The sequence below is a fragment of the Triturus cristatus genome, chromosome 2_1 (genome assembly GCF_964204655.1).
Source record: "Triturus cristatus chromosome 2_1, aTriCri1.1, whole genome shotgun sequence".
Lineage (NCBI taxonomy): Eukaryota > Metazoa > Chordata > Amphibia > Caudata > Salamandridae > Triturus > Triturus cristatus.
In genome coordinates this window covers 1,183,099,326-1,183,120,220 of record NC_140581.1, presented here as the reverse complement: position 1 = coordinate 1,183,120,220, position 20,895 = coordinate 1,183,099,326, and the positions used below count along the sequence as shown (strand labels likewise).

At 43.5% G+C, this 20,895-nt stretch overlaps 1 protein-coding gene across 2 annotated transcripts in view; it reads right to left on the bottom strand.

The window, feature by feature from the left end:
• Positions 1-20,895, bottom strand: part of DNAH6 (dynein axonemal heavy chain 6) — a 2,458,578-nt gene that overhangs the window by 883,453 nt on the left and 1,554,230 nt on the right. For both annotated transcript variants that reach the window (XM_085636629.1, XM_085636630.1), the window contains 3 exons: positions 14,195-14,347; positions 13,064-13,204; positions 5,989-6,231 (listed from right to left, as the gene is read on the bottom strand). In XM_085636629.1, the coding sequence (XP_085492755.1) occupies positions 5,989-6,231; positions 13,064-13,204; positions 14,195-14,347 (537 nt within the window). The remainder of the gene's footprint in view (positions 1-5,988; positions 6,232-13,063; positions 13,205-14,194; positions 14,348-20,895) is intronic.

The following is a 20,895-nucleotide window of genomic DNA, read 5'->3' as shown; positions in this document are numbered from 1 at the left end:
TCCTGCTCATGCAGGGGCACCCTCACACTTAGAACCAATCACCCTGCATTCAGGATTGTAAAGGCCTGCTATAGGGGTGACGTATAGATTTTAAGTGCAATGACCCTAGATGTAGGAAACCTATATCTTTTGTAAGTGGTGCTAGCACCAGCTTACACAGGCTGCAATGGCAGGCCTGTAGTTACAGTTTGAATGGTCTCCCATGGGTGGCATAATACAAGCTTCAGACCATGGGGGTCCACTGGGGTACCTATGCCCTGTGTACCTTAGTGCCATATACTAGGGACTGATAAGGGTACCCCCAGTATCCAATCTGGGATGTACCTAAGTAATGAACATTACAATTTAAGGGAGAAAGCAGAGAGACTGGGGTCCTGATTAGCAGGATCCCAGTCAGACTAGTCAAAAACTGCTTAGCACCAGACAAAAAGTGGGGGTAACCATAAAAGCAGATCCTACTGCTCTGAAGAATTTCTTTTTACCACTCTTTGCCAGAACAGTCTTGTCACTCTAGTCATAATAAGCGCAGCATATAAAGTGAGGGCAGTCATGCATTTGTGGGATGACCAAAACTTCCTAAACAGGGTCTATTTAGAATTAACTAGTCGACCCAGTACTACTCGGATAACACAACATCCATAAGCTAGGCACATGTTTCGGCTCGTTTTTTGATTGGTTTAGACCAACACAGTGGTATCCCATGGTTTTGGTTGGATGAGGTGTCACAGAGGCGGGCCCATGGTTTTGGTTGGATGATCTGGAGCCAAATTGTGTTGCACCTCTTCGGATCGTAACCATGTATTTCAACAGTGTCTCAACTGGTACACAAGGCTAGCTATATGTAATGACATGGTCATAACAATGTCATACTAATGTAACACAATGCAAGATGTTTATTCTCAAGGAATCGCATCTCCTTATCTTTTAGGAGGCTGAATTTGATTTGCGACTCTCTGTGAAAAGCTGTCAATGCAGGGATAGAGGAGTGCAAGGGACAACATATTGTTTCAATGCACATTGGTATTTTCTTTTGTGTAAAGCTTGTCTGAGTCTGACCTCTGACCTATGGCCTGACCTCTAAAACATATCCTCAGTTTTGCATAAACATAATTATATATATGCTGCTAAATTATTATGTTATGCTTGAGTTTTATTATAAGTTGATTGTCACATACACACTGGCACAACCTATAAGGATAGTAGCACACACACGGGCAATGGAACACACACATACTCTCTCTCACACACACACATTTTAAAATTGGCTAAAATGATCATATGCTTTTCTCTGTCATGACTCCCCTCCTGGTTGAACAGACTCCATTGTGACTATTGTTTTAATGCAGTTTTGCTGATGTGCCTACTTTGCGCACAAAAGCCCCCTACGTAGATTATTACTACTGTCAGTATGTTGTTCTCAAGGTGTTAAACAGGTATATTGAGAACTAATCAAGGAAACCAGTGGCCTGCAATCTATTATCTGAGCAGGGCGCTTGGAATCCATAGCTTGACTGTCTCAGAGTTAGTCTGGGAGCCGGAGCACTTGTGTTAAGGCAGGACGTTCCTCTGAAGATAACTGGGATGAGCACTTTCTATTATACTTAGAGGTTAGAGAAAAGCAGGAAGCTTGGGTGTGTCTCAGATATCTGGTGTGGGGAAAAGGAATATCTTCTCTAACAAAGGATACACAAGCTTGCTATAGCACAATGCTGCTCGGTTTTATAAGTCAGAGGATGATAAGAAATAAAACTAAAGTCAATGTTCTGAATAGACATAACTTCATTATAGTAAATTCACTGAAAAAACACAAAGGTTAAAATGACTTTATTGTTAGGTCTTGTAATAATATAAAAACTATTGTATTAGTTTGCCGCCCCTCTTAATACACATCAAAAATACTACAAAAAGTCAAAATGACGTATAGCGAAATAAATTAAAACACTATGTTTATTTTTGAAGTAAAACTTCAATTCCAACATTCTAAAATGTTATTTTTCTTGCTTTTCTATTAGCAAAATCCTCAATGACATTGTCGAAGTCTACTTCATCACTCAGTTTCTGTTCTATAGACGGTATGGCAAGATTTTTAAAAGCAAGGAACTCTTTGTAGATCTTACGTAATTCTCAATCAATTTTAATTTAGAAAAACTTCTCTCACAACCAGCAACACTTACAGCAATTGTGAGGAAAATTAGCAGTAGTATTACAATATTTGGAACTGAATTCTCGAGACTGTATTTTAGAATAAACTGCAAAAGTTCAAGGAGACTGTCCTTTCACGTCTTTGTTTTGTGTTGCGTAGCAGCAGCAGACATAAAACTCTGAAGTCTTTTTCTCTCAACGAGGAGCTCTTCCTTATTAATGTCATCATAATCATGATTTAGTTGACATTCGTATTTATCATTCAAAAGATTTGATGGTGTAAGGAAAGCATATTTTTCAGCAAGAACATGGAGCTGTTGAAATCTCGTGGTGATTTCTTGGAGCACTCTGTCCAGTGGAAAAACCTTTCTCTCCTCAACCCAGTTACGTATGGCATTTCAGCCCCCCGTGATTCTTCACCTGCCATTACTTTCTTCTTTCTACACCGACAATCCATGACTATCCCAGATCATCACAAATTTGTTTAGTGTAAGCTACTGAATTGTTTACTAATTCACACCAATTTGCAGTTAAAAATGCTTTTAAAGCATTGAGTTTTATGTCACAATGTTGTATATTCAATCCTTTGGTTTGGAGGTAGACCTGTGTATTTAATTTCCAGAAGGACGGGTCCCACAGGCCAAGAAAGCACAGGAAGTAAAAAGACAGCATCTCCCCATGCACTCCACCGAGTTTCTTCTACACGCTTGACACTTTGACCAGTGACTGAAGTCAGAATATCCCAGCGATGGGTTGCGGAAGAAAAAAACATGAACAAACACTCCACAGTGTCAAAAAAGGTAACAGAATTCACAGCGACAGAAGCTGCATGTACGCCAGCCAAATTAAGCGAGTGATTTGTACATGTGACAAATTCTGCTTTTCCATTAATTGCATTGAAGCGTCTTTGAATGCCAGTATGTTGACCAGGTATCACACCAGCATTATCATATGCTTGTCCTCTCCAATTTTGAATATCAAGTTGGTTGTTTTCTAAATTCTGTAAAATCATAGTTGAAATATTCTCTGTTGTTGAAGAATCACTTGACTTTGATGATGATTTGAATTTTAAATCAGAAATTGCTTCAGTAACAGTAGTGGTAGTTTGGCTCGACTGAGATATTTCATAAGTGCACCTTCATACTTTTTAAATTCGACCTCTCTAGCCTTTCTCTTTTTTCTAAAGGCTGCTCCGCTTTCTTTTATTCACTTCATCTTAACTAAGACTGAAAGAATAATAAGAAAAATAAATATATTCATAATAAAAAGAACAACAGGGATAAATAAATCCCTTTTAAAATGTTAGTTTTGTAGTCTGCATGCCTCAAAAACTGTGATACTCCATCTCACTTGTCACCTCAGGTAATCAAAGAAGAACGACGATGTAAAATCACAAAGATGTTACACACACTTAGGCAGAGACTAAGTCACCGTCACCACTCGTCAGACCGGCGGGTGTTTTTGCGGCTGGTGCATGAAAAACAGCACGCATTCAAGTTGTGCATATCAGAGGTCACAGTGACCAGATTGTGAAGCAAACACCAGGGACAAGCCTGACTACTACAGGCAGGTACCAGACATCTTTGCACATCGGGAAAATCAACAGGGCCTAGAGACCAGGTGCAGGTGTCAGACCGGCATGCACATGTGTACATCAAAGTAAGTAGTCAGGTGCCCGTATTCTATATATGAGTTACCTGTCACACTCACCACTCTCACCACTCTCGAATCTCGAGCTCGCTCCCCGCCCAGCAGGGATGCGGGCTGTGTTGACATAGTGTGTGACCTCTGAGGCTGGGCTGACTTCATCACCTGCAGTGGGAGGGGAAGGAATGTGCAAGGGGAAATGAACAGATGGGACAGCAGTCCCTAGAACGCTGATACTAAAAGTATGGCCCAGGGGCCGCATGTGGCCCCATGTCTATAAAGCACTGGTTTGCTGTGTACTTGACTCAGCACCAAACTTTAAAAAAATGTTAAATAATGAAGCAAGTAGTTATTTAAAAGTTAATTGATGTTAAAGAGACAAGTAACAGGGAGTCCTGCACTGCTTAACTTTAGCAACACCTTTAAGATACTGCGCAGAAAAAGGGTAAAAATATGACAGTCTCTTCCAGTAAAATTGTATTTCATTAACATGCAGAACCGTTTCACTTTTGTACATAAGATTATAAAGTGGTAGTTTTCAAACATGAATTTATAAACATTAATTCCCCACAACCATCCTGACAATACCAATAGTAAAATAAGAGGCAAGTCAGTTGTTATGTGCACTTGTTGGGTGGCCTGGGTTATTACTATACATGAACAACATTATACTTTATTTAATCAGACACACACAGGAAAAGGTTTTGTACAGCACATAATCTTAAGTTATGTATTTCAAAGTGCTCTTACATATGATAACAAAGAAAAAGGAGGGAAAGTGAAACTAAACCCTGGGTCAAACAATTTGGTAAAGTGGAGAAGCCGGGATTAATCCTAGGTTTCCAGGTTTCTCATTGTTCACTTCAGCAACTGGATGTATATGCTTCACTTCCCTTCCACTTACCTTACCTCCAAATCCCCCCCCCCCACAGCCACTGCTATCAGTGCGGCCCTCAGTCACAACACAGAGCAAACCTTTTGGCCCCTGGGAAAATGTTTGTGAGTACCCATGCCAAAGAACTAGTTCTCCTACCTGGATAAACTAATTAGTGGGTGCTATAAGGGTCACCTCTACTCCCAGGACTGACCTCCTCTGAATCAGGAACTTTCCTCTCCACTCCAGTGAGGCTGGGTCCTTCCCTCTCAGGTGATCTCTTCTTTCAAGAGTTCAGGAGAAGGTCAGATCCTGTGCAGGAGAAGGGGATGATCCAATCCAGATCCCGACAGCAGAAAGGAATGATTATGTGCAGACCTCATGAGAAATTTCTTGAGGTATACTCATCTGCGCATGGCGACACTAATGTTGTCCAGGACAGCCACTATATGCTGCGTATGCTCAGAAATTGAATTTTGACCTGCAATCAAGAAGGCGCAGGCTGGGCACCCAATTTAAAGCTGCTGCTACTCCTGCTTGACGTCACACCGGTGAGATTTCAGGTCAAGCAGGAGGAGCAGCTTCTTTTATGGCTGAATTGTCAATGTCTGAATGCAGTGACTGGATCGATTGTCCTGCACTGCTGCACACAGTGTGCACACAGCCTGAGCGAGCGAGCCTGGACTGAAGACACTGACGAAGTGTGTCACAGTGAGAGTCTGTTCCTCCAGGCCCGTCGTGCCGCCCGTCCTCCTCCTCCTTGGCCGCGGCCAGGGCTGCTGTGCTGGATGCCGATTTGCTCTGTCGCGGCCTCCGAGTCCCCGGCCATGGGCCACTGCAGCGGCGGAAATAAAAAAATTGTCACAGACACTCATCACCGGTTCTCTCAAATCCCACCAGAGCCACGCAGCCGCTTCCCCCCAAAAAGGGCCACCTGGGGCAGACTGCCCCCTCTGCCCCCCAGCTATGCCACTGGCCACGGGCTACTATTGTAATGACTGTTTTTATGAGACAATAACATTTTTTTTTTACTTCAGTTAATAGTTTTCTTGACAGGGATGAGCACCCGGCAGCTTCAATAAAGTTTAGCAAAAACCATGACAGTACAAAACAAGAATTTTTCAAAGCCAAAAGGCTGGCGGTCAGTGACAGACCTATTGGCTTTGCTAATGCTTGCCTTTCATCATTGTGCACACATTTTTCTTCCTGGCAGACTGACTAATAATGTGGCTACTGTTGAAATGTGCATGCAGCTGGCCTGAAGTAAAGAAATAAAATAGAATTATATTGATAGAGGCAGAAAATATTTTTAAAAATACACTTACCGAAACCAGCTGTTTCCTTTTCTCACCCAGCATAGACAAGTAGAGATTAATTAATTCCAAATATGAAGTGGGAGTTGTATAATATCGTCGCCGCAGTTCTGCATAATAGCGTTCTGCCATTTCTGTTACACTAATGTGAATCTCTACACTGATTGCAGAAAATTTCTCTTTCATTTCTTCTTTTCCAAGATCAATGTTGGTGAAAAAGCTCTTGGACACAGAAAGAAGAGCTTCTCTGGGCCACTGGAAGGAAAACAAATTTTTAAATGCCCGTTCTCCATTGATTCTATAAATACGATCTATGCATGTACTCAAAACATCATCACGTTTTCTTTGGACTCCCTAAAACACGCCCACTTAAGAGGCGAGTAACAATCACAGAGTCATACACAAACGCATATGCTCCCACTATTTGGTTCATCTTGTCTGTAAAATCAAGTACGAGAATGGCATATTCAACCGTTAACATCATCAAACAAGGAAAACCTTTTAGTTGTGTGCATATTACCTATGCTCAAAAGTCAATTTTGTAGTTGCTTCAAGTTTCAAAGTAAAAGGACAAAATGTGACTAACCATTATTAAAGGAGGAAAGGGTTTGCATTTTTTTTAACAACCCCATTCATGGATGGCCTCTGCGGATGTTCGTGCATCCACATAAGCAGTCTTTAAATTTGATCAATTGTAATATTAAAAATGCATTAAAGATTGCTGTATACACACACACTCGATTCATGCTGAGACACACAATGAGGACAAGCCGAGGTGAGAGAAGAGTAAAACAATTGCTTTCATAAGATTGTTCTCAACAGCTCAGCTCACAAACTTTTAATAAGCCATCACAAAGAATATGCTCTTCCTAAATAGTGGTGGTGTGCGAAATTCACGTAATTTGCTTTAACACAGTTTTGCAGAATAACAGCAGTTATGTGAAATTACATGTAATAGCGTTAAATGCAAATCTGCCATTTTGCGCTGGATTATAGCACAAAATGCAGGCCTTTGTCAATTTTTGGCATGGGCATTCATTTAATAAGAGCACCACAAACAACTCCTGTGAAGTTCCTACAAATCTTTATAGGATCTGCGCCTTTAGATAAAATTGACTAAGGGATTGGTGTCCAGCATGATTCCAGACACCCCCACAAGATATGTTAATGTGTTTGTCCTGCTAGCTCACAGTGCCACTAAGAGCCCTTCTTACCAAGGAGCAAATAGGCTTTTGGCAGCTATCGAACATGACAACCCTTAGCCTCAGGGATCGTGGAAACAGTACAGTACTTTACGCCCCAGTCACTCATGCTCGCTTTATCTCAGAGAGATACACAGAATAAACGGTGGGGACGTTTTCAATAAGCGTTTATTGAACCAGCGTAATTCTAGTGTAAAATACGTGTGCTGCAACAACCATGAGACAGACAGAAATGTATACGGTTATTAGCATCAACAGAGTAAAGAAAAGGTAGACTTCTACCATAGTGCTAAAACAATTAATATATGCAGGCATTTCGATACATGACAGTAATAATGCGTACTCCCATGATGCAACCCTAACTAGAAGTACCTAAGTGTACATAGCATGCATGTAGGCGTGTAGCCAAGAATCCCCTTAGGATAAAGCCAACCCCATTACCTGTTGTGAGAGAACAAAGGACCCCGTCTTGGTCTCAAGAAGGACAGCCCGCAAGGCATGTCAGACCACTGCGTGCTGGAGTGTCTGCGTGCAGGAACCTCAGCATCTCGTGCCAGCATGGAAGTCTTTTTTCTCCTCTCTCTGCCCATGAAGATGTAGTGCTTAATACACGAAAGGTACCCTCAGGGGTTCTACCTAAAAGTGTACTGTGGGCATGTCTGGCAAGGATGACGATAGAGGTGACCTTTATAGAGAGTTATTATGCAGAAGATGGTAATCCTGCTGTGATACTAAGAATCCTCATGCATACAATATGAGGCTAGTTTTCAAAGAAAACCACACAACAGTCATGTAGCACCTAACTAGGGCCCCCATTAGGATGGCGGGCGGATTGCCACCGCCGGGCCGGTAGTGGCGAGCCGCCCACCAGATGGCCCTGTATCACCCCCTGCCATAATAGTATGGCGAGGGGCTCCGCGGCAGACAGAAACACCATCTGCCGCTTTTTCGGCGGTCGGATTTCATATTAGGATGTGGCATTTACAATGCCTTTCCATTTAAAGTTAAATCAGGATACCCACTATTACTAGCAAGATCAGCAGAAGTCGTCCAAAAATGCTTCCAAACACAGAGTGTATAAAAGATGGAATGACTCCGAAAACCGTCTGAAAGGTGCTCAAGAGCCCAGAACCTATGATGTTAAATAGGTGTACTATCCCACCCGTATCAGACATGTTAAAGATACAATGTACCATTTCTCCGAAATGGAGCGGGAAGTTAGTTCGGACTAGAGCCTGTATCTCAGCCGAAGACCTTGCAACCTGGAGATCAAAAGTCTCTCGAGCTGAGATTAAGGTCACTTTTTTCTGTAAAAGTATGGCTTTCAGTCTGCTCAGAGGATCAAACCGCATAAAGGAAACATTCAACAAAGGCCATAGCGGCGCCTCCCTGACTGTGGAAACAATACTTGCATACAACAAGTAACCCTGGAACTTACTGTGACAAGATATGCGATGCCTGGAAGCATCCCACAACAGCCTTAAGTAACTCCCAGTTTAGAGTAGCCTAAACACTGGATCACCACGGCAGCCGGGGATCCTTTTAAATGACGGGATAAGTTTGCAACTCAACCATTACAGGCCTCCCGAAGCATTATATCCTGACAAATAAGAGACCCACTTAACGAAGATTCTCAGTCTGTACAGCTGAGAAATACTTCAGTGTCCCCACTCCTGCATCTAAATCTATATGGTAATTCCCAAGGTTCATGCATTTACTCCTTTCCCATTGCTTCATACCTGCCTACCTGGTGGTATTCTAGGCAATATTGAAATTGGAATGTTGTAACCGGCAATGTTATATGGCCATGAATTAGTCATTTTGTGGACGGTGACTCTGCCACGGTAAAAGGTAATCCCTCTAATCTCTCTGTGCTGTAGTTGACTGCCTAGTTGTTAAATTATAGGCTGAAAACAAAGACTTACTGTTAATATATCGCCAGGCCACAGGACCAGAACGCAATGACTGTAGCGTCCAGCTTAATAATAGAATGGATCACAACTGTGATTGCCCATGTTGTAGGATGGATAGAATCTGTTCCATTATATCAATTGCAGAAGACACAATATTGCCCAGTGAATAAATCCAGGATGTTAATGTGGTCATCCCATTGTCGACCACTGCCAAAGCCTTTTCTAGGCTAATCCTATCAGTTTTAAGCAAACTCTCCGCAGCTTCCTGTTGAGAGATCTTCCATACTTCGTTGTAAATAGCATATAAGCATTTACGACGTGTCTTCCGGGAACCTAGCAAAAAATCCCTTAAATCCCTGTCATATGAGAGTAAGGACAGTGATGAGGTTCTTAGTCAATCTAGGCATAACTTCCCACCCAACACTGTAGGATGTCACCACCCCAAATGTTCTCGTTGTACATAACGTTGGTCAGGCCTATGGATACTAAACCCTTTGGTGGTACCCTTGAATCTTGATTGACACCCATTTGTGTCTATAGGCCACACTAACCATCCATTCCAATTGGGGTCTGAAGAATTGTATGAATTTTCATGTATAATATCATTCAATGTATTCTCACAACGAGATGTATAATTTTGCTACCCCTCAAAGTGTGTAGGTGAGTGAATCTGAGGAGTGTTCATGTCCTTAATCTTGGCTAGTCCAAGACAGGAGGTCTGTTGCATGGTTTCCTTCAAGAAGACAATTTGTTGTGGTATGCGGCATGCTCTGAATAACGCCTCAGTTCCCTGAAGCTGCCATTCTTTAGTCCCCAGACTGATTTTATGTCTATTGTGTCTTTTCATAAGTTAAAACCCTGGTAAGACAGTTGGTAGATAAAAGAAGCAAAGTATATCTGTTTCATGTTGGTGAGCATACTTTTCCTCACAGATGTAGGTGCAACATTATAATAATATGAGGTTGGGTGTGATGTGTTAAACCCAGAAAAATAAGCAAACTTCTGTACAAACGTTTGTGAACTACCTTTCTGTGGTGTTGGGCAATGTTCCCATTGGTGATAAGTAAAAATATTACGAGGAATACTTGTCTTGTGCAAAAAATGATGACCATGATGTTGATAACAATACATAATGTCAAAATCTGATGTCTCATCATACAATTTATTTTTTGAAAAAGCAGCATTTTGTTCTAAATCAGATATTATGCTATTCAAAGTTTCAATATCCCAATCATTAGAGAATGTACTGGAGGTGATGATATCATTCAAAGAAATTTTAAATACATGTGGTATTTTCAAAAGTTGAGTGTGACCAAATATATCATAGGAAACCTTGTCCCAAACTATTCCTTCAGGAACCGGAACTGCTGTTATGTTCACAAACGAGAGATCTCATTGTTCACGATGAGATGACTTATGTGGTTTCAGGACCAAGTTCACATGTTGTAGATAATGTCCATTCAGAAGAAGGAAAAAGACAGTCACTACACCTATCCAAAAGACTAGGAACAGTAGACCAATTGCAACCCAGAGCTGTAGCCAGGGAGAAATAAAAGTAAGTGTTTTTCAGCCAAAGGTAGATTTTATGTACGTTTTCTTTTCGGGAAACAGAAGCTGGCGGTCACTCGGATCCAGACAGAAGGTGTCAAAAGCGATAAAGTAGCCAGATGCTGTTCAAACTCTCTTTGGTAGTTCAGCAGGTTTTGTTGAACTGGCAAATGACTCGTTTTGAGGCATATTCACATAGATGTTGGTATTAGGCCGAATTGAGATCTGTGTTTCATTTGCATTTTGTTGTTGTTCAGTTTCAATAGGCACGAGTTCCATTCCATTGTTAGTAACTCCGTTACTTCGCAGGGTACAATCTTCAAACGTTATTAGTCTTTCTTTCTCAACTTCCTGTAAGGTAGGTAGGGGAGATCAGTGGCTGCCTAGGACCCCACGCGGCCTGCTATTCAGTATGGCCCACATAGTGTGGTTAGATGAGATCAATAGAGACAAATCTCTTTCCTTTTTTGCCGACAAGAGGTGGAAGAAGTACTGTTCTTGTTCCTTCAACAGCCAGGACAGGTACAGGCGCTCTGTAAGATAACCCAAATTATTTTTTGTCCACAATCTTTTCTCTGACCAGGTCCCCAATCTTTGGGACCCATGCAGGTCTTGCAGGGAACTGCTTTAACTTCTCCCGTGGCAGTGCGTTTTACTTGGACGTTGCTTCGTAGTGCCCGGAATTCATTGAGTTCCTGTAAAACAGCCAGACGATTATTGATTTCAAATGACTTTTCATCCTCAACTGTGCTGCCACCATCGAGGTCAGGTACCCAAATTCTTGTCCCAAACAAGACCTCATAGGGAGTATGGCCTCCCAAGGAGCTTCTTGCCATATTATTAATTGCCCTCTGGACCCCTTATAGGTGATTGACCAAACTCGATATGCTGGACCACAATATTCTTGCTGTCGATATTTCTTTTCCTCTATATTTCAAAGTAGATATTAGTGCAAGTCAACATTTGAAACTCGATATTCTGACTCTATACCCTGTTAAGAAATGCTTCAAGTCCTGGTTTGTCCTTTCCACAATCAAATTTTCCTCTGGATGATAGGGAGGCGTATCGCAATGCTACACCCAAACATTCTACGGCTTCCTTGTAAGCCCGAGAGCTAAAAGTGGGGCCATGGGCAGAATGTAATGTGCAAATTGCGTATGTCCCTATGAAGACTCGCAATACTTTGTAACAGTTCAGGTGTCAGCCGAGAGCTGAGGTCAAACACAAAGGAATCTAGAGCATGAATCCACTGCCACCAAGATGTACTTGTAAGCCCCATCAGATTGTAAGGGGCCGCAGTGGTCCAAATAGACACATGTGAGTGGTCTGTCTGAAATCAATAGTGGTGTTTGTGGTGGATGTGCTAAGGAGGAACCCTTCATCTGCTGACAGATTTCGCACTTAAGGACAAATGATTTTGTCTGTTTTGTTAAACCTGGCCACCAATAGCGTTGTTTTAATAGTGAAACTGTCGCAGTAATCCCTGCGTGTGCCAAACCCAGACCCTTGTGTGCGGCTAGAATTAAACCTAATCTGCAATCCATGTTTGGTATTACTCTATCCCCACTCCTGGAATTTGAGAACATTTGTAAACATGCACATACACCTAGTACCTGCACATGCGGAAAATAAACAGAGACTACACATGTTCAAAGTAATAGCAGCCATGCACACATGCTCCAATCAGCAAGTCAGCTATACACTAAGAGGGCATTAAAAGGTAGAACACCACTACTCACTAGAATGAAACAGACTACAATAGGGGTTTGAAGCAGTGACAGTGTCGGGGTGACTTGTGGATGAGGCAAGCACCGGGGAGTGCAAGGCAGCAAGCAGAGATGGGAGGGAGGAGGTTGGGGGAACAGAAAGCAGCAATAAAGGGAAAAGCATTCAGGGGGAAGGGGGGTGATCTGTGGACGGGGCATGAGTGTGGGTAAGAGGAGACGGAGCTGGTAAAGGCACAAGCACTGTGTAGAGTGCTGAAAAAGAAAGAAAAAAGTAGGTCCTAAAATGGTCATAAAAACGGGAGCAGTGGATGTTTACAAGTACTTAGTCAATGCTCTGAGGGGAGGGCTAAACACAAGAAGAGGCATGACCATGCTTGTCAAGGACAAATAGTGATAAAGAATATGAGACAGAAGATGGAGCGAGCAAACGGGAAGTGTGTGAGTGGGCTGAAGTCCACAGATTAAACACAACATGTCTCTTTGAGACAGCACATACGCTGTCTAGCTGAGACCTAATAAACTCAGGTAGCTCAGGTGCTACTCTTACACTGTATGAATGACTGCCATCTTCGATGATTATTAGAGTGACAGTCCAGTGGTGATAGCTGACATGATTCATAAGAGGCATACAAAATGGAGGCTTACTGACTGAATTCACTTGTACTACAACGGCTTGAAAGTTACATTTATCGCTCACCTGCACGAACCAATCAATCGTACAGCAGTTCACCAGGGATGGAAACATGCGGCATCGTGCTCGGAAAGCTTCTCCAACAGGACTCATGCAGAGCACTATGTGCATCTTCTGACGAACTCGATTAATAAAGAACTGAAACACCTATGGATTTGAAACAGATGTAGACACTGCTATCAAGAAAGAAATGTACACAAACTAGTACGAAAACAGGGCAATAATGAAAGTGTTTCTGTGGGATGTGAAACACCACACAGTAATTTGTGGTTAGTATCTGTTGCAGCATCAGAATTCATAATATGGGATTGGCATGTACTTCTGTGTCTCAAGAGATGCTACATAATATATGCATAAAAGTTGTGAATCTAAAGGATATATTGATTGTGAAGGTTTACTAAACTCAGATTTATTTACAGACGAACATCTCCTGCGTTGTAAGGGATTGCTTATAGCAAATAGTTTTTTTTTCCTAAATCTGTTTTAATGTTATTAAAAGCAATACGAAATTTTAGCTCACAATTTGAACGTGTGTGTATGTGCCTGTGCTCGTGAAGCACGGGGCTACGTCTATGTTTAATTCACAGAGGGGTAGGTCAGGTTCTGCACTCTCCTTCGGCCTTCCTTCTTTAGTTAGACCCTCGAAGAAGTGCCATGAAGCAGTGTCATTAAGTGCAAGTTGGCATTGTATTTAACACTAGCATCAAAGGCTGACTCACGTAAAGGTACACATCTGCTCCTGAGAGTAAAAGTCCAAAGTGCACTCTACTGCTTCTACATTAGGCTTTCCTCAGTTTTTACCTTTGGATCTTCTAACAGAAGGCAGACATCGCACTTAAACTGTCAAATCAAAATAGACGATGAACTCAAGAACACAATGTACACAAGTACACAGGTGAACTATACCATTTACCACTAATCTGGACAACACTCTCCAGCTGCCCGCTGTGCCCCGCGTGCATGTTTAGAGATAAGGCTAAAAAGTAACATGGGAATTTCCACATCTTTGACCCATCAGAATTAATCCCAGAGGGAGAAAGGGGAGAATACAGAGTAGTTGCATTTCTTATTTATAAACCTATTGTCTGCAGGAGAGTTAAAGTCGTTACCAATTTTTGCGAATATATTTTAGTTTACCTCGTCTCTACTTCCTTCTGGTATTCCTGCTTCTTTTGCTTTTGGTCTTGTAGCTGCCAAAACAAATTCCAGTTCATCTTTTTCAAAGAGATTAGGGACTTCACCAGAGTTAAGAATATTGTTTACGTCTTCCAAAAACTCCTCCACAACAATCTGCAGATCAGAAAAATGATTAACTATTATTCTCTATTCAAGTAGCTGGAGAAATGTTGCATTGTTTCCGATGAAAATAGTAAGTCTTCCACCTACACCAATGTAAACATTACAGAATGTACGATACTTGCAATAATTCTGAACCTGCAATTTTCACTGTAGTGCGCGTGAAGATTGTAGGAATGTTCTTGCCTTTTGAAGAAGATTGTTAAAAGAAGGAGTTTCTAGTTGTCTGAGGCGAGGCCCCAACAAGGCAACATCCATCACCCTCGTGATGTGTAACCTGGGCTCACCCTTGAGTAGCTGGCACTGAGAAAAACATCGGCACAACACTCGCTCACGATAAATACCCCATGTGGTACAAAAGAGACTTCACTCCAGTCGAATATAAACATTGTTTGTATTCAACACACGTATATAATCAATGCAACATAAACATTATGTACCTTTGGGCATAAATCACACTTGGAAATAGTACTAGCAGTACTAGGCCCACTCGTGTTATGATAGTATGAAAAATATGCACACTGGGGACAATTCCAAAACATACCCCCCAACACATTGTACATAGAACCCTTATGCGATGCTACACGCTATATACCCGTGGCCCACCCCAACAATCCCTATACTTCAATCTCACACAGTTATAGGGGGAACCCTGGGTAACAAAGAAATCAGAACCATGTACATTCGGGAGCTTAAACCACTTTTTAGCAGCATTGCGGACCGGGGCCTCGAGGGAAACACTAGTGTCAAATGTAAAGTGTTTTTGGTATGACATTAACTAATAAAACCACATCGGCAGCCAATGTTGTGAAACACTGGTGGTACACACGCACAGTCACCTCCGCACAAACACTCGCACCGCACCGCTACTCAGTGCCACTGATACCAGCCAGTCCATATGGAACATTCTTACTCTCATACACACTCAACACCCTAATGCGGTGCACTGATATTCAGAAGTTCAATGGATAACACTCTGCAAACCCCAAGGCCCAAAACCTCCCTCCGCCCACAAGTTCACACCGACTGTCCTATGACCCCGATGGAAGTTTACCAGGTCTCACTTAGTCTGGTCTCGCCAGAACTGGTGGAGAAAGTAACAAATTTTAATTTAGAGTTGGCAGTAAATGATAGGGGGGTTTCAGCCACTGAGGAAATTACCCATTGATCTCAAAACACAAAGGAGTCACGCAGTTTATTGATCTGCTGCAGAATTGTCTCTGAAGCATTCTTCCAGCCCAATCTCTCTTGCCACTACCTGGCAGCACAATGTCTTTGAGAGGGGCCAGGTGAGGAGAGGCCAGTTGGTCCACCGATATAAGGGTCAGGAAGGGAGCAGCCATGAATGTGCAATTAACACAGGGGAGCCTCTCGGATGCAGTAGGCACCCCTCCATGTACAAGTTGATCAGTTGTACCTGGGCAGTTTGGGTAGAAGGTCTGGTGCGCACTGGGATGAGTTGCACCAGACACTTCAGGTCACACACACGAAAAATTGCAAATTCCGCACCTCATGGAAATGAGGCACAATGACCGGTGCACATTGAAATGGGTTGCATCAGGTAATTCCAATCACACAAAATGATGAGTCGCAAATTCCGCACCTCCCTAGAAATGAGGCAGCAAGTCCGGTGCACGTTGATTCGGGTTACACCAGACTAGTCTGGTCACACACACAGGTGCAAGTTCAGCAGAGCCACATGGGGTAGAATGAGGCACTAGTATGGGTACACCCCCAACTCCGAGGATCGCACCCTGTGAATAGGACAACACACGCAATGAGCATGCAGTTGCCATGAAACACGAGAGAGATGCCGCACACACGACGAAACGGCAACACAGGGTCCCACAACTGATGAATCCGCTCACCACCAAGACGTTTATGAATGTCGGGGTCCCTGTAGTACAGGAACCATACAGTTTAGATGCTGGCAGGTTTCTGGGGCTCTGCACTAGGCAACCTGGTCTCCAGACAAAGTCCTTAGTCAAGCGCCAACGCCTCGCTATCTATTAGGATTCAGCAGACGAAGTAGGCACTTGTGAGGGCACCACTCTCCAGATGACACAGGTAGATGGTGTAAGCCCCTTGCAGTAGATCTGTAAAATCCCCGACATCTCCGGGAGGAGAGTAGGCCCACCGACGGACCCTTGGGGGCACACTTCAGGGTGCCGCACTCCAACAGGTCTTCAGCCAAGGCCAGCCTCTATTCGGAGAGTTATCCTTCATATGCACGGCAGATTCCTCTGACTGCATGCACCATGCAGTCCGGGTTCTCTGGTCCCACCTCCCTACAAGCATATCTCTTCTTTGCTGAAGCATGGCACCAGTAGTTATACTGAAGTGTGCCTTTGAAGTTGGGGTGGTTTAGAGGGTCTTTCTTTGAAATATAGAGGTCTCCCCTAAAGTTCAGGCCTGTCTGCCAGAGGGCCATGGAATGCCAGATCTAAATCTTTAGTGGGGCCATGATCCTCCCCTAAAGGCTAAGTGTCACAACCTTACCTTCAAATCTATTCCACTCTGCCATCAAATGGCGGAGGTCTGTTATTCCACGGCATGCCCATGGTTTATAGCTGCCTTTTGGGACTTTGTAGATGTGCTCCCCTGACCTCTCGTATCAACTGGGGCCAGGCCCCAAGACATACAGAGTTTTAGAACATAGAAATGACCATATTCCATAAGTGGAATTTCTAAGTGAGTTATTCCCAAACCACCTTCATGGTTGGAAAGAGTGTGGCACTGCGAATCCATTGATAGGAAACATCATGAGGCTGCTCCACCGCAATCCACGGTTGGAGTCCGCAGTAATACCAAGTACTTCCCCATGTTAGCCTATGGGAAGAGCAAGTCTCATAGGTAGTAAAAACACACTTGGGTATCTCACATAACCTGAGTGCATGTGCGCCAAGGTGCACACCGGCCTGTGATAGCAGGCTGAACACAAAGACTCTGACACCATCGGTGGAAGTGCACTCACAGAAGCTTGCAAAGGCATTCTGGATATGGGTTCAACCATTCTTGGTGCACGTGTGCACCCACAGGCCTGCAATAGCAGGCAAGACACAGGGTCACGAGCACCATAGGTGCAAATGTGCACGCACAGTCCTGCAAGTGCAGGCTGGAAACAGAGTCCAGCGCACCATAGGTGCAAGTGCACACACATAAGCCTGCAGGAGCAGGTCAAGCACATAGCCTCTAATGCCATCAGTGCGAGTGCACACATACACCCCTGCATGAGAGGGGGGACGCACAGTCGCTAGAGCCATTGTAGCGAGTGTGCACACCCACGGCTGTAAGGTCAGGCGGGACACATAGCCCTGGGCACTATGGGTGCTGCTGCTCACACACAAGCCTGCAATAGCAAGTGTGCTAACACAGGTCTGCCATGGCAAACCGGACACGTAGTCACTAACACCATGGGTGCAAGTGGGCACACTCAGGCCGGCAACAGCAGGCCTGACCCGGATCTTGGAACATCATAATTGTAGGTAAGCACAGCCTGATCTGTGATGGCAGACAAGACACCTAGACCAAAGAGCACAGATGTAAATGCGCACCCCTAAGCCCGCAGCGGCAGGCTGGACACATATTCAAAGCAGCACAAGGGCCAGGGCGCACTCCCAAGCACGCAATGGCAGACTGGGTATACAGTCAGCACCCCAGAGATGCAAGCGTGCCCACACAGGTCTTCAACGGCAGAGCGGCACCTTTCTAAGAACACCGTGTCTGCACCATTGCCTAACACATGTGGGACAGTGCTCGCATTTTCACACTATCTTGATGGGGAGAAAGTGCCTTGGGCCCGAAGCCACACAATATCCTCTGCAACACTCTAGGAGTCCCCTGTGGGGAGTTAGACTCCAAGGCAGGGGAACACCCACATGGGGGCTCTTTGCGACCTGGACGGGGGGAACAACCATCTGTCACCTGCCCTGACTTCAGCCTACTACCCCCTCAAAACCTTCAGGGCTTCCCTGGGGGGGGGGAGGGGTCCTCTTGATATGAGACGGCCCACTCGGGATTGGCGAGAGTGATGTCAACCTAAGAAGGGCACAAAGTGCGACCCAGAGGCCTGCTATAGCAGGTCTAATACATGATTGATGGCTTATCCAGTGGGTGAAACACTCTGTGCTATGTCCCACTACTAGCCAGTGCAGTACCCACCCCGGGTATGTGGGGCACCCTTTTGCGGGACACACGTAGATACGTTACCAAGACTACACACGTTTGCACCACTTCCTGGTGCGTGCAGGACGTGCAAGCGCACTTTCCCTCTGCAGTACAGCGGGAAGGTGCCCGGAGTCCCAAGGTCGACAGAGAGATGCAGCAAAAACTAGGAGGAAAAAGCAAAACGTTTTGGGGTAATGTCCCCCATAAGAAGGGCCACGTCCAACAAAGATACCTTCCCATTAGTTTTATTCAAACCTTTTGTAGAATTAAAACACACACGCTTGTAATTATGAAAATCGATTCTTCACACATTCAGGTTCACTGACTGACATTCCCACTGCGATGCTAATATCCGTCAAAAACATTCCAGCGCCTAGGCCTACTTCCATTTGTATTGCACAGCTTCTTTCCATGGCTGATATCTATTGAATTAATAGTACAGATATCTTCTATAAGGGGGCTGTCTCTCTTTGACCAGTATGTGGTCACTTTCTGCCAGAAGAAGCAGCTACTGGGATTGCTTGTGCTTATGATCTCCAGGTCTAGATAATTTGTGGTTTTGAACCTTCACAATGACTTTTGGACAAGCTGGCTTTAGTTGGCTCCCACTTGTCCGTCACAGATATACTTATTGACAATATAAGGAAACACTTTGATTAACCCCGTTTTTTCTATGTCTGCACTACGTAGCTTACAATCGGATGCTGGGCAGTATGCATAAAACACTGGTCTTTTGACTCAGAGTGAACATGAGCTAATTAAAATGCAGATTCAGCTACTTGTCACTCCTTTAATTGATTAGGATCAACAACTCGATCGCATTTCTTGTTCTCTAAATAAGAGGGAAGTTTGACTCCTATTTACAGAGCAGGTGTCATACAAATGGGACTGATTCAAGAAATGCCACTAAAATATACATAATTTATTTGAAGCGTAAATGACACATTTTTCCAAAAATAACGCACCTTTCTGTATTTACTTAATGGTCCTTTCAGTAAATTATAGAGGGCTTAAAATACTCATAGTAAAACCTAAGACCTATCTCAGATCTTGTAAACACAGTAAAGTTCACTATGAATATTTTTTCATGCACTAAAATGACACTTTTTCATTTCAGGGAATATTCTTCTGTTCGGTAATATTAATATTTGTCCAGGTACATTTCGTGACTTACAGTAGATGTCATTAATTAATTTGCTCTTGTGGACACTCCGTGCACACTTACTTGGCACTTACTTGGGTTTGCCCACTTTTTAATGTGCATCAGTTAAACATTAAAAGCACAAGTCAGTAACTCCTAGCATAAATATTTGTAACTAACAATTCTATTTTCTTTGGTGAGTTGGAGCATTGTACTTCTGCGAAAATTAAGCTTCGGTGGCTCGTCACTGAATTTGCACTGAACTAATTAAAGGTGTTTTTCCATGTTACCCCTGCAGCTAGCATTATATAGGAAAAAGAGCTTGGAGTTATTACCCAATGACAACACGACTTTCTAACAGTATAATCCTCAGTTACCATGTTTTCATTTGCTGGCCCTAGGTCAGTGGGCAATAAAGAGCTCTCTTTCAGCCAATCAGAGATATATGATGGGTCAAGCATTTCTTAATAGATGCACTACAATAGTTTCTCTAGTGACGCTGGTGCACCACTGGGGCAAAACCTATTTCAGCATGTGACAGTCACATCTGTCTGAGGGCAAAGACAAAACTGGCCAATGGCTAGGGTCTACGTGCAAAAAAAAATAAACAAGCATTTGCTATGCAATAGGTCTCACATTCACACAAGTTTGAGCTATTGGCATTGTAAATGACAATGCCTTTTATTTATGTTTTGGCTTAAACTCTCTAAAATGCAAGACCTTTTGCATTGCAATAAAGGGCCTTCTCGACCGTTTGTTAAATTGTAAATATCAGAGGAAGAGACCGGCCTGCGACGTCGTCAAAGTAGTGATAAATAGTGGAGTGAAGAAGATGTGTAAGTGTTGTAAATTACACAGACACAAAGTGTGAAGTGAGAGTTACATATGATGCGAGCTATAAACACTAACAAAGCGTTCCAATACCTTTCTCTCTGTGATTATACTGTCACGGCTCAGGAGGAAGAGGGAGGGGGGCTATTTCCTGCCCTCTCCGTGCCCTGCTCTCTCCGTGATTTGAGTGTGCAGTGTGGCATTGCATAATGTCATTGTTATCTTTGGCCTAATAAAACACACTCCAGCTGTAGCTGGACCCTGGCTTCACCTCCTGGTGCAGGGCGGGCTGTGCTTTATGGCAGGCATGGAAGTAGGGCGGGATGATCTTGGCTGCAGTTCCGGCCTCGTATGGTGCCCCTGCTATTACTAGTGAGCGAGCGGCACTGAGGTTGTGGTATTG